This window comes from Dasypus novemcinctus, chromosome 11 (genome assembly GCF_030445035.2).
Source record: "Dasypus novemcinctus isolate mDasNov1 chromosome 11, mDasNov1.1.hap2, whole genome shotgun sequence".
Taxonomy (NCBI): domain Eukaryota; kingdom Metazoa; phylum Chordata; class Mammalia; order Cingulata; family Dasypodidae; genus Dasypus; species Dasypus novemcinctus.
In genome coordinates, this window is record NC_080683.1 from 61,080,895 (window position 1) to 61,094,471 (window position 13,577).

At 35.4% G+C, this 13,577-nt stretch overlaps 1 protein-coding gene across 7 annotated transcripts in view; it reads left to right on the forward strand.

Annotated features, from left to right (window-relative positions):
- Positions 1-13,577, forward strand: part of CFAP206 (cilia and flagella associated protein 206) — a 45,788-nt gene that overhangs the window by 9,416 nt on the left and 22,795 nt on the right. For all 7 annotated transcript variants that reach the window (XR_011650092.1, XR_011650093.1, XM_004454495.4 and 4 more), the window contains 4 exons: positions 2,364-2,552; positions 3,309-3,467; positions 4,563-4,771; positions 13,029-13,148. Coding sequence is in view for 5 of the 7 variants with exons in the window: in XM_004454495.4 (XP_004454552.1) it covers positions 2,364-2,552; positions 3,309-3,467; positions 4,563-4,771; positions 13,029-13,148 (677 nt within the window). In the remaining 2 variants the exon portion in view is untranslated. The remainder of the gene's footprint in view (positions 1-2,363; positions 2,553-3,308; positions 3,468-4,562; positions 4,772-13,028; positions 13,149-13,577) is intronic.

The window sequence follows — 13,577 nt, forward strand, 5'->3', positions numbered from 1 at the left end:
CAATCTCTACCTATTTTGATGATTTTTAAAAAAAGTCTTTGTATTATATTTTAGATAAGAGGGTTTCATTTGGTTGACAATAAAAATTTTTAAAAATGTTTTTGTCAATCTTCTGAAATGTTTCCAACCTTGAGGAATATAATAATGTTGGAAAGGTTAAATGAGGAAAACAGCAATGGGCTTTGTGAGTATTAAATGTTAATTCTCATGCTGCCTGTAATAATTATGTTGTCAAGTTGTGTTTTAATCTTTATGACACTAATTCATAATAATTAGAAATTAAAATAGCCCAGTTAAAAGTTCTAAATTTTGTTCCTGTATTGGTTTGTATTATATTATCTTATGTACGCTTATCTCAATTATGTAGCTGACTCCAAAAGAAATGAGTGATGGGAAATTTAAGATAGAATGTATTTCATTATGTAAATAATTTAATTAATGCATCTAAAGATGCATTTTTGGAAACAAAAGGAAAATAAATTCCTTTATAGGTTACCTCCTCTCCCACTGTAATGCAGTCATTTTCCTATTTGGTGATTTTGTCTTTTTTACCCTATCACATATGTGTATTTGCTACATATATAAAATCATGTATCTTCCTTTTTTTGCTTTATAATGAAATTTATTTTCTTTCATTTTTTAATTATTTTTTAAGTGATGAAATTTTAAAGCAATAAAATAATCAGGGAATTGATACAATTGTGAGTTTTTAATTTGCAAATGGTTCTTATTTGCTTTTGTAGCAAGATTTTAGGTATGACATGTGCACCGTTATGTTAATATGTATTTATACTATATGTGCTTATATATAGTATAAATATATATATTATATAAATTGTCTTCCATATTTTCTGTTTAATTGGGAGGTTTTAGCCCTCTCTGATATTTACTGTTTGAGTTGTCTGAAGTCTCATGTGTTTGACAAAGTTTGTCATTTAAATCACTCTGAGTAATAAATCTTTCCCACTGGCCTTTTGCTGGCCATGGTTTATTTTTATTTTTATTATTACATCTTAAGAAAATACTTTTTTTTTGTGCTATAGAATTACCATTTCCAAGCCAGATTTTCTTTGGTCCTTTTTTTTTTTAACAAGAGTTAGGAAGACCCTATTTCTGTAAGGTCTGGTATTTATTAGTACCCTGATACAAAAATCCATAGTCCACCATACTGAAGGGGTACTGGAATTCCAGACGTATCTTATGCTTTAGGCATCCAAGCCTTGGCTTCTCATATTGGACCAAGTTTGCTCTGGAGATGACAGATAGACTAGCAGAGTCGCTGAGAGCGTTACTCTGTCCTTCTGGCTGAGGTCTTATAGGTGAGATATACTGATATAGACAGCTAAAGGAAGAGTTGAATGGCTCATTCTCATCAGAAAAACTGTACAATTCCATGATTTGGAATGTGTTATAAGCATCAGAGCAAAACGCAGGGACTGTGGCCATGAACCTTTCCAACTGTGGATCTTGCTTTTGAGCGTCACTTGTGGGATTCTCAGGGAAGATAGAATCCTATGCCCAATTTGAAGTGACTAATGGCTGAGGTAGAAGGGAGCTGTAGGAATGTGAAACCACTGGAAAAAAAAAAAAAAGAATAAAGATTATGTTTGCTCTGGGTAAGGGGAGCACATTCTCCTTGGTTGGAAGGATCTGGCTTGATTTCTTTAGCAATTGCTGTTGTTGCTGCTGCTTCCTTAATTTACATCGCCGGTTCCTGAACCAAACCTTCACTCTTGCCTCCTCTATGTTGATTTTCAAAGCCAGTTCCTTCTTGATATTTTCATCTGGAAACATGATCTGGCTGAGCAGACCCTCCAACTCTTCATGCTGTTTGTGGGAGAATGAGGTACAATCGTAATGCTTCCTCCATGTTGGGGAATTGGCTTGACCCTAAGGTACTAAGTACCTGCTTGAATCACCCATATTGGTTAGAGGGTCCAACTGGGGAGTCTCAAGGGACATTCTGTTCATCAGGGTTATGGGGTCTACTGGATTTTATGGTATCATGTTCATGCTGGAATCATGCAGGTTGACAAAAAGGTCAGGCTGGAGATTCTTGGGTCATTTTATTCATCAAGAGGCCCACAATCTGGGATGAAAGACTCTGACCCACTTGGTCTTGTGGTATCATGTTCATGCTGGAATCACCCACGTGGATAAAATAGTGGGGCCAGGGATTCTCAGGGGTCCTTCTGTCCATCTGGGTACCAGCATGTAGGTCCATTTTCAATCCTGCTTGATGTGCCTCTCTCTGAAAATGTATTTCTTTAGTGTGTCTTCTTTGTGTCTCTGGTCCTCATTTTTTTTTATGACAAGAATTCTAAATATCAATTACGTGCAACATTGTCCTTTGCCAATTTTAGAGGAATTTCTTGAAGAACATCATCGAGTCCTAGAGTCTAGATTAGGCTCTGTCTGCAGAGAAATTACAGATAACAGAGCATGTGGTAGAGAAGAATTGGAAAGCCTCTACCGTAAGGTTGTCAGCTATGTGTTACTGCGCTCTGGACTTGGATCCCCTACCGATATCAAGGTTGTCAGAGAGGCAACAGGTAAAACAGAAACAATTTCAGTTCCCTAAGTGAAAAATGTGATCATTGATTTTTAAAATATGTTAAATTAGAAGTGTTAAAGCTTGAAGATCCCTTTTTATCTGCAAAACAAAACCAACATTAAGCCAGCACAAATAAGAGGTAAAAGCTCACCAGACTGTGTATCAATTCTAAAACTGAAGTAGCACCTCTAAAAAGTGAAGTATGGTTGATTTTCTGAGAGCTGTACAGACCTAGGCATCTGTCACACCTCAGAGAAACATTGGCACTATGATTTAGGGTACCAGGCTAATTGGGTATGCAGACAGCTGGCAGAGGAGATTTCATATTAATGAAAGGAGTTGAGTCTACTCCTGAAATGGATATCAGAAGAGGACACTGTTTTATCCTCAGGAAATACTTTCCCACTTTCATACATTAAGATGAGAAGTAGATGATATCTCTAGCCTTCTTCTGGCTTCCTTAATAATTAAAGTATTGATTTTTCTACTCAGCTCTAGTTAGAAATGCCTGTTTTAATGCCCATTGCCAAAAAATTATTGGTGGATGTTTAATTATTGAAAATGGACCCAAAATAATGGTATAATTTTCAGCAGTCCAGTTTTGATATATAATTTTGCTATCTGTTCTGTAATTAGGTATCAGAAATGTAAAGAGTCATCCCTTAACTTTCTGCTGAAGGAGAGAAAAAACTTGTAATTTAATTTCTGATATCCTTATTCTGCCATTTTGTTTTCTTTTTGTGGTTTATTTTAGCTGCCCTGCAGAGTGTTTTTCCTCAGGCTGAGCTTGGGACATTTCTAACTCTTTCTAAAAAAGACAAAGAATGCCAGCTGAAGGAACTCACCATGATTGTTACTGGAATTCGTTTATTTAACAGAGACTGTGGAAAGGGAGGAGAAGGCATTGATGATTGTAGGTATACCATTAGGTTAATTTTATAAATCTGTCATAATTTATCTAGGTTAAAATTTAACTTGCACAGTGAGCAATACGATACACAATACACCATTTTTAGATTAAAGATTTGTAGTTTTGACTATTCGTTAAGGACAACTATTATTCCTAACGTGTAGCAATTTTTGATTTTGCTGGGGAAGATTTTAAATTTTATGTGCCATGAAGCTAGTATGGGAAAGTGAATCAGTAAAAGGAAGGAGGGGGCCTGCCTGGAGGCCAGACTCCTCAATTCAATGGCTTTGTATTTTTTTTCACTCCAAGTCAAATATTCAGAAGTAAAACCAAATGATTTAAAAGTAAAATTGCTGTTAAAATGAAAGCAGTTGCTGGTATAGATAACAGAATAAAAAGGTCTAAGAGAAAATATTTGTGAATCTGTAAATTCAGGAGTCTCTACTATCCTGTGATATACTTAATGCATTCTTTAGGAGTCTGAAAGTTCTAAAGAAATACTTGATCAAGGACCCACCACTGGAAAAAAGTTCCTTATGAATTTGGTACTTATGTAGACCCATTGACAAGGTGTATTTTTTACCAAATCACTGTTGCAGTAGGGTAATTTTTAACATCCTAAAATTTGTTCTAAAATGTCAAATTCACATTCTTGACAAAGTTTCCTTCCTCACTAGACTGTTGTATTATTTTTCAGTGTCTGGGGTTTAAGTAGCACATTTTTTTCCTTTTCTACAAATAGAAAAGAAGACATAAAAAAAGAAGAAGAAGATATACAGAAGGAGGAATCAGTGGCTTTTCCAGGAACATGCAATTAATAGCCAAATAATACTAAAATCTACCTCTTATTGAGATTCTGTATTTTAGTGGCAAAAGTAATTTTACTGATCATATCTTCTATTTAGACAGGTGTTTTTGGTATTCTTTCCTTCATGTTGTGGGATTCATAGGCTATGTGCCTCATTATTATTAATTTGATTGGGAGAAAAGCTGATTGAACTTAATGCTTAAAATATGAACACTTTTGAGTTTTTTTCTCTTCTTGATTCTTTTTATATGCCTTCATGTCACTCTCATTATTTATGCCTTTAAAAACAGTGCCATCTATTCTACATGAAGCAATCCCAGTCACCACTCAACACATTGATTCCCAACTTCAGATAGCCCAGGAGCAGGCATACCGGTATACAGCCATCCTTGAGAAAGCAGTACAGAACCCACTCCTGAGTAAAGAACTTCAGCCTTGTATGTTAAAAGAAGCACTATATAACCTGCGACAATATGAGATTTTCCTTCAGATCATTTTGGTGAGTTAATCTCATGATATTTGGTCTTTTTAATACAATGGAACCTCTATATATTATGGGATTAAAATAAAAGGTAAAACCATCTCACTCATTAAGGAGGGAACTGCTCAATTTACATTGGATCTGTAGAGCCAGGGGCTAAAATAGAAATGGCAAAGTTGGATTTTGATTTTAATGAAAATATATTGCTAGAAATTGATTTTATATTTGTTAATTTTCTTTGGAATTCAGTAGTATAGCTGTTAGGATGCTGTAGTTAAGCAGTGGTATTTGTGTGTATGTAAGTAAAACTAGCATTGTTTAATTTGGAACAAGTGCCTACACATCGTTTTGAAGGTACTTAGAACTCCCAATTTTGTATAATTATTTTTCTTTTTGTGACCTAGGTAAAAATGGTAGAAAAGATTTTTATTTCTGATGTTTATAGATGTAAGCCAAACAATTGCCCCAAGGAATTGGAAAATACTATGCAGTATGGTTTTAAAACTATTTTCTAAGCTGTAGAGCCCTCGTTTGTTTTATTTTTTTTTAAATTTTTTAAAGATTTATTTATTTCTCTACCTCCCCTCCCCCCCCCCCCCGTTGTCTGTTCTCTGTGTCTATTCGCTGCGTCTTTTTTGTCTGCTTCTGTTGTCAGTGGCACGGGTATCTGTGTTTCTTTTTGTTGCGTCATCTTGCTGCGTCAGCTGTCCGTGTGGGAGACACCATTCTTAGGCAGGCTGCACTTTCCTTCGCGCTGGGCAGCTCTCCTTATGGGGCACACTCCTTGCACGTGGGGCTCCCCTATGCGGGGGACACCCCTCTGTGGCAGGGCACTCCTTGCACGCATCAGTACTGCGCATGGGCCAGCTCCACACGGGTCAAGGAGCCCTGGGGTTTGAACCACAGACCTCCCATGTGGTAGACGGACGCCCTAACCACTGGGCCAAGTCCGCCGCCGCTGTCTTTTCTTAAAGGCTGTCTAGTACACCCTTTAGTATTTCCTGAAAAGCCAGTCTCTTGGTTACAATCTCTCTCAGTTTCTGTTTATGTATGTTCATCAGTATTATGTGAATATTCTAAACTCACCCTCATTTTTGAAAGACAGTCTTGCCAGATATAAGATTCTCAGCTGGAAGTTTTTCTCTTGTAGTATCTTAAATATATCACTGTCTTCTTGGCTTCATGGTCTCTGATGAGAAATTGGCACTTAATCTTATTGGGTATCCCAGTTATATGTTAAGCATTGCTTTTCTCTTGGTGTTCTCAGAATTCTCTCTTTGGCTTTGACATTTGAAATTATGATTAGTATGTGTCTCAGAGTTGGTCTATTCTGGTTTATTCAGATGGGAGTACATTGTGCTTCTTGGACATGGATATCCATGTCCTTCAATAAGGTTGGGAAAATTTCTACCATTAAATCTTCAAATATTCCTTCTACCCCCTTTCCCTTCTCTTCTCCTTCTGGAACACCCATGACACATATATTTGCATGTCTCTTGCTGTTGTTTAGTTTCCTGAGACCTTATTCAATTCTTTCCATTCTTTTCTTCATCAGTTCTTTTGTATGTTCGCTTTCAGAGTCCACTTCCTCAAGCTTACCAATCCTTTCTTCTACCTCCTCAAATCTGTTATTATATGATTCCAGTGTATTTTTAATTTCATTTATTGCTCCTTTCATTCCCAGAAGATCTGCTTTTTTTCTATATATGCTTTCAAATTCTTCTTTGTGCTCATCCAGGGTCTTCTTAATATCCTTAACCTCTTTAGCCATCTCATTGAATTTATTAAGGAAATTTGTTAGAACATCTATAATTAGTTGTCTTAACTCCTGTCATCTGGAGGCTTATCTTGTTCCTCTAGGCCATATCTTCCTGTTTTTTGGTATGGATTGTAATTTTTTGTTGGTGTGTTGGCATCTGGCTTACTATATGTATTTATTCTGGGTGCAGTTTCTCTCTTTAGTTTAAAGCTTTCTTGTCCTTTCTCCCTTGCTACTTGCATAGTAGAAGCCAAGGATGTAGTTGGTGCTGTAGGCTGTGGAGGCTCAAGCTGCCTGCATTGCCCAAGTGTTGCTAGATTTTGTCTAGGTTCTTGACTAAGGAATCTTCTCTGCAGGTGAGCAGTCTCTTCCTTCTGTTCTTTCAAGGATGCTGCAGGATGCTGTTCTGGTCTCCTGAAGCCCCCAAACAGGTGGTTTAGGTACCTCTGGGTTAGGTACTGCCATGTAGCACAAGCTGTCCCTGAAGTTAGGTTTTTTATTTTAGCTCTTTCTTCCTTTTTAATGTACACATTGAGGGTTATAAATCTCCCTCTCAGTACTGCTTTCACTGCATTGCATAAATTTTGATATGTTGTGTTCTCATATTCATTAGTTTCAAGATATTTACTAATTTCTTTCTTGTAATTTCTTCTTTGATCTACTGATTGTTTAAGAGCGCATTTATTTAACCTCCTATAATTGTGGGTTTTCCTGTTCTCTCTTTGTTGGTTTCCAGTTTCATTCCATTATAATCAGAGAAGATGCTTTGTATAATATAATTTCAGTCTTTTAAAATTTATTGAGGCTTGTTTTGTGACCTACCATGTGGTTTATCCTGGAGAACAGTACATGTGTACTTGAGAAGAATGTATATCCTTCTGTTTGGAGGTGCAATGTTGAGTATATGTCTGTTAGATCTAGTACAGTTATCATATATTTCACGTTCTGTTTCCTTATTGATCTGTCTAGATGTTCTACCTATGAATGAAAGTGGTGTATTGAAGTCTCCAGCTGTTATTGTAGAGGTGTTTATTTCTTCCTTCAGTTTTGCCAGTTTTTGCCTCATGTATTTTGAGGATCCATGGTTAGGTCCATGAATATGAATATTTTTCATTATTATTTCTTCTTGGTAGATTGCCCCTTTTATTAATATTTAATGTCCTTCTTGGTCTATTATAACATCTCTTGACTTAATGTCTATTTTGTCTGATAATAGTATAGCTACCCCCACTCCTTTTCGGTTACTAATTGCATAGAATATCTGTTCCCAACCTTTCACTTTCAACTTATTTGTGTCTTTAGGTTTAAGGTGAGTCTCTTGGATACAATGTATAGTTTCATATTGCTTTGTTATCCATTCTGCTAATAGGTACCTTTTGATTGGGGAGTTCAATTCACTAATATTCAGTGTAATTACTTCGGTATTTACTTCAACCATTTTGTTCTTTGGTTTTTAAATGTCATGCCTTTTTCTCATATCTCTTTTCCTTTATTGCAACCTCCTTTTCTGTATAGTTGATCTTTTGTGTTATATTTGACTGGGCCTTTTCTTATTTATGTTTCTGTATATTTTTAAAATACTTTCTTTGTGGTTATCCTGGGATTTGTATTATGTGACATACACTTAGAACCTACTAACTTGAAAACATACCAACTTAGCTTCAAAAGCAAATGTGTTCTCTGCTCCTATATCCCTGTTTCCCCTATTTATGTTTGTTTTGTTATTATGTCTTTTTATTTTGCATATCTGTTATCAGGAAATATGCCTTCTTTTTTTCTTCAATTGTATTCTGATTCTTACAGAAATGAAAGAGTAGAGTTTACCCTTTTGGTTACCCTTACTGAAAACATTCACTTCTTTACACTACTCCAAGCCACTCTCTCCTGTCTTTTCCTTTTAACTTGAAGAACTCCCTTTAGTACATCTTGTAGGGCCAGCCTTTTGTTGCCAAACGCTCTCAGTTTCTGTTTATCTGTGAATATTTTAAACTCTTCATGATTTATAAAGGATTGTTTTGATGGATAAAGAAATTTTGACTGGAAGTTTTTATCTTTCAGTACTTTAAATATGTCATACCCCTGCCTTCTGGCCTCCATGGTTTCTAAATATTTATTTTTATTTATTCCTCTACCCCTCTTGTTGTTTATACTTGCTATCTGCACTCTGTGTCCATTCACTGTGTGCTCTCTGTGTCTGCTCATCTTCTCTTTAGGAGGCACCAGGAACTGAACCTCGGGCCTCCCATGTTGGAGAGAGGTGCTCAGTCACTTGAGCCATCTCCACAACCTCTTCATGGTTTCTGATGAGAAATCAGCACTTAATCTTACTGGGCATCAGTTGTATAAGATGAATCTTTTTTCTCTAGCTGCTTTTGGAGTTCTCTCTTTATCTTGGCATTTGACATTTTTATTAATATGTGTCTTAGTAGATCTATTAGAATTTATTCTGTTTGGAGTACGTTGAGCTTCTTGGATATGTATATTTATGCCTTTCATAAAAACAGGGAAATTTGGGGCCATTAATTCCTCAAATATTCTTTCTATCCCCTTTCCCTTCTCTTCTCCTTCTGGGACACCCTTGATACCTATGTTTATGTGCTTTATTCTGACAGCTACATCCTGAGACCTGCTTAATTTTTTCTATTCTTTTCTCTGTTTTTCTGAGTGTATGATTTAAATAGTCCATCTTCCAGTTCACAGTTTCTTTCTTCTGCCTTTTCAAATTTGCTGTTGTATGCCTCTAGTGTATTTTTAATCTCCATTAGTGTGCCTTTCATCCCATAATGTCTCTTCTGTGTCTTTTTAAACTTTGAATTCTTCTTTATGCTCACACATTGTCTTCTTAATATCCTTTAGATCCACATCCATATTTTCCTTCATCTCCTTAAATTGTTTGAACTTCTTTGATTAGTTGTTCTAAATTCTTTGTATCTTTTGAAATTTTATTTGCTGCCTTGACTGAACCATATTCTACCATTTCTTATTATGGCATGTAATTTTTTGCTAACATCTGGGCATCGGATGATCTTGATGTGTTAACTCTGAAGGTCAGTTTCTTATTCTTGTCTACTTGTCTAGAGTTTTTGGTTGATTGGTTTTGTGGTAAGGCTCTTCTTTGATATTTGGTCCAATGTATTTTTTACATTTATAATAGCCAGTGTTTAACTGTTAGATTTTCTCAGCTATTCCTTATTCTCGTCCCCCTGGTTGCCCCTTTGTGTGCACACACTTCATTGGCTTGTATTTCATCCTGTGTCTCTGCAAACTTGGGTCCCTATATCTGGATATGCATGGCATTTTCAATTGGTGCTATTAGTGGTTTTTATAGTCTGCATTTGCAGCAAGAAGGGTCTAGGCTGTCCTGCCTCTGTGAATCCTGAGCTCTGTGGGACTGAGTGAGGGGGATGGGTCCAGACTGGCAGCACCAGAAAGAAAATCTCCTATCTGATATTGGATTTTCTTTCTTTTTTTCTTCAGTTCAGTGTTTGTAGAGTCCTTCTCCTGCACCTGTTATCCTCCAGAGTCCCAAGCAAGTGGAATTAGCCAATTTTAAGGGGAACCTTTTCCAAAGGCTGTCTTAAATCAACACACGGATAGTGTCAGACCCCTCACATTTTGAGGGGTCATTGATTTTTGGGATAAATGTTATAAGCAAGTGCCATGGAAAACTTACACATACTCTAAAAATGTTGTTGAGAACATTGTTCATTATATAGTATCTTCTTGCAGCTTTCCATCTTGAATTGTATTCAACCAACTCACTTAAAGTCTTGAATTCTCCTTGGAGTTCTCATCTCTCTCATCTTTCAGTGCTAGAGGGTCAGTGAGTAGAGTGTAGAAGTGATGGGTGGGGACTCCGCAACCAGACTTCATGGGTTCTAATCCTGACTTTGCCACTTACTAAATTTGTGTCCTTGAGGAAGTTGCTTAACTTACCTGTGCCTTGCTTTCCTCATCTGTATCATGGGATTATTAATAGTTTCTACTTTGTAAAACAGGTAGAACAGTGCCTGGCATGAAGTAAAGAGCTCAATAAATACATGATCATGATGATGATGATGATGATTACCATCAACATTTTAGTACCTTGGCAGAGCAGCTCTGGTTTCAGTAGTTAGGGGCACAACTGAAGAGCTCTTAAATTTTTAGATGATATCCCATTTCCAAGTCCCTTGCTGTCCATGTTATTGAGAAGATTAACTTTCTAATCTCAGTCCTCTTGATGGCTATTTCATACCAGTGTCAGTCAGGGCTAGGGTGAGTTCCCTTAGCCTCCTGACTTTCTGCTGTTTAATTAGTATTTATTCTTGCCTTGTTTTTAACTATCTAATTCTTCCCATCAATGTACATTTGTTTTAGTTAAGTTTGATTATCACAGAATGACTATTAGTTTAATTAGTATTCTCTCTAGTTTATAGATTGTCATTTAGTTTATGTTTACTGAAACATTTCCTCTTCTTGAAATCTGTGAATATTCTTTTTAAAAGTCACATTATTTGAACATGCATTAATAAAATTTTTCAGTATTTATTTCGATTTTTAAAAATTATCTCTTGTCAATGATACGTTCAATTTATGTAACAAATTAAATTCAATTAGAGCCTGGGAAGATAGTGTATTGTTTTATTTTATTTTGATAAGGCCTTTATTTGCTTCAGTGAGCAAATTCAAATATTCTGGAAAAGAAAAATGAGGGGTGATCACAGACTTGTTGACTGTTTTACCTGAGATTGGATTCCATCCTCTATGGGCTTTTCAGGTACAAGTCAGACACAAAAGAGAAGCCTCTATTGTTACTGTGCAAGTAAAACATTTTAGTACATGACAGTTCTTAAAACCTATGAGTAAAGAATTTGTAGACATCTTTCCCCCAAGGTATATGTGCAAGACCCATTCATAGAGTAGGCAAACAGGACTTTATGGTATTTCCTGATAATGCATGTAAAAATACAGCTAGATGGAATCTGTGCCTATTTTAGATTTGTTGAAAATTGTCTATGGAAGAAAGTATGGAGAAGTTACACATTTAAAAAAAGAGAGAGTGAGCAAGAAGCAGCAGCATGTGAAAATTTTTTTAAGTGATTGCATACCCTACACAAGTAATTTTACAACTAAATATTCTACATGGCTGTGAACAAATTCTTTTTGTTAAATGTATGCAGTGCTATTGTTCTAGGACATTATCAGGAAAAATCAAGAAGTTCTGTATGCCTATTCTATGAATGGAGCCTGCAAATTACTGGTTTTAAAAAGTGTTTTATGTCAAGTGCATCTGTTACTTTGGAGCATATGTGCAGATTTATTTCTGTTTCTTGTTGCTGTTGTATAAGCATAAAATGAGTTTAAAGACTGCATTTTCATATTTGATTCCTAAAACAAAACTAATAAACAAGTGAGAAAAACTCTGTGAGGTGGGCAAGAGACTTATTAACCCAAATATAGATAGACAATATTATATGAAAGAAAGAAGCAAGAAGAAGGGGAATGCTTACACAGTAGTTTGGGTAGTATTAAAACATGTTGTATATTACATTTGTGAAATAAAACAATTTTGTTAGTTGAAATACAATGATATTTGATATTTCACATGAGGCAATTATTTTTGTCTTTAAAAATAATCAAAGGACAGCATATCATTAATCTACAGATATCTGAGATTTCAAATGCATTTTTTTCCCCTCTTCAAATAAATGTCACTCTTTTACATTGTACTGATAAACTCGTTTCTGATCACATCTGAGGCAGTCCAGTGTAATGGTTAAGAGTTGAGCTCTGGGCTCAGATGGTCTGGGGTAGAACCAGGATTCTACCTTTTATTAGCTGTATATCCTTAGGCAATTTACTTACTCTTTCTAAGCTGTGGTTCCTTATTTTTACTTCTTTTGGTATGCATAGTATTTTTTTTTTTTGGTTCTATGATCTCTTTATTTTTATTTTTTTTCAAATGTTACATTCAAAAAATATAAGAGGTTTCCATATATGGTATGTATAATATTTAATATGGTGCTTATGACACAGGATGTTAATAAATATTTCAAATTCAGTATTTTGCGATTTTTTTCAGATTACTATTATTGTATCAGAAAATATTTTTCAGTGCTACAATTTAAAAATTTTCTGCATTCTTGAATGTAATTTATTGAATCTTGGTATCAAAATAATCTTCTGAGGAACACCTCATTTACTATATCGTTGGGGAATGGCAAAATGAACAGCTATACAAAGCTGTATCATAGAGACCACTTTTTAGGAATACAATTATGTTCAATATCAAAGAATGTATAAATTTGAGAAAAATAGAGCCATTATATTTCAAGTCATTCATCCACCAACTAATATTTTTAGAGCCCCTTCCATGTGCCATTACCATACTAGATGTTGGGGAAACAGAAGAACAGAGTCCTCCCTGCTGACACATCCTCAGGGAATGTAGGGAGTGGGTAGGGCTTAAACCACATGGAATTTTTATAATGAAATTATAAAAATCCTAAAGCAAATTACATCTTGTCTTCACAGTCAGATATAATTACTTGTGCCCGAGAAGTCGAAATGATGACCAAGCAGTTAGGAGCCCAACTGGAACAATTAAAAATGACAGTAAAATCAAAGATAGCTGTCCCAACATCACAAGTCTTTGTAAGTATTTGTCACCTGAAGGGTGAATTTACTTTTTGAGACTAGAAAACTGTATCAGAAATCGTTATATTTAATTACTAAAAATATAACATTTGTTTTATGTATGTTGATCTTCTTCTTATGGTTATTTTGTAGTACTAGAATGTTATAAGGATTTACCTTCATATGCAAGTGCTATGAAAGGAAATGAGAACATATAGTATGATAACTATAATATCAGCATTGGTCATGGCAACAGAAATAATCCAGAGTGTAGTGTTGAAAAGACAAATAATGATCACCTTCCAGGCCTGGACTTATTTCTGACTTTTTGATTATCTACACCATGGGTTCTTAACAAGGGGTCCATGGGTTTGAATTGAAATTCAAAAAACATTCTCGTGAGGACATGTCAGTACAGGTATGATATACTTACTAAGTAATGCACAG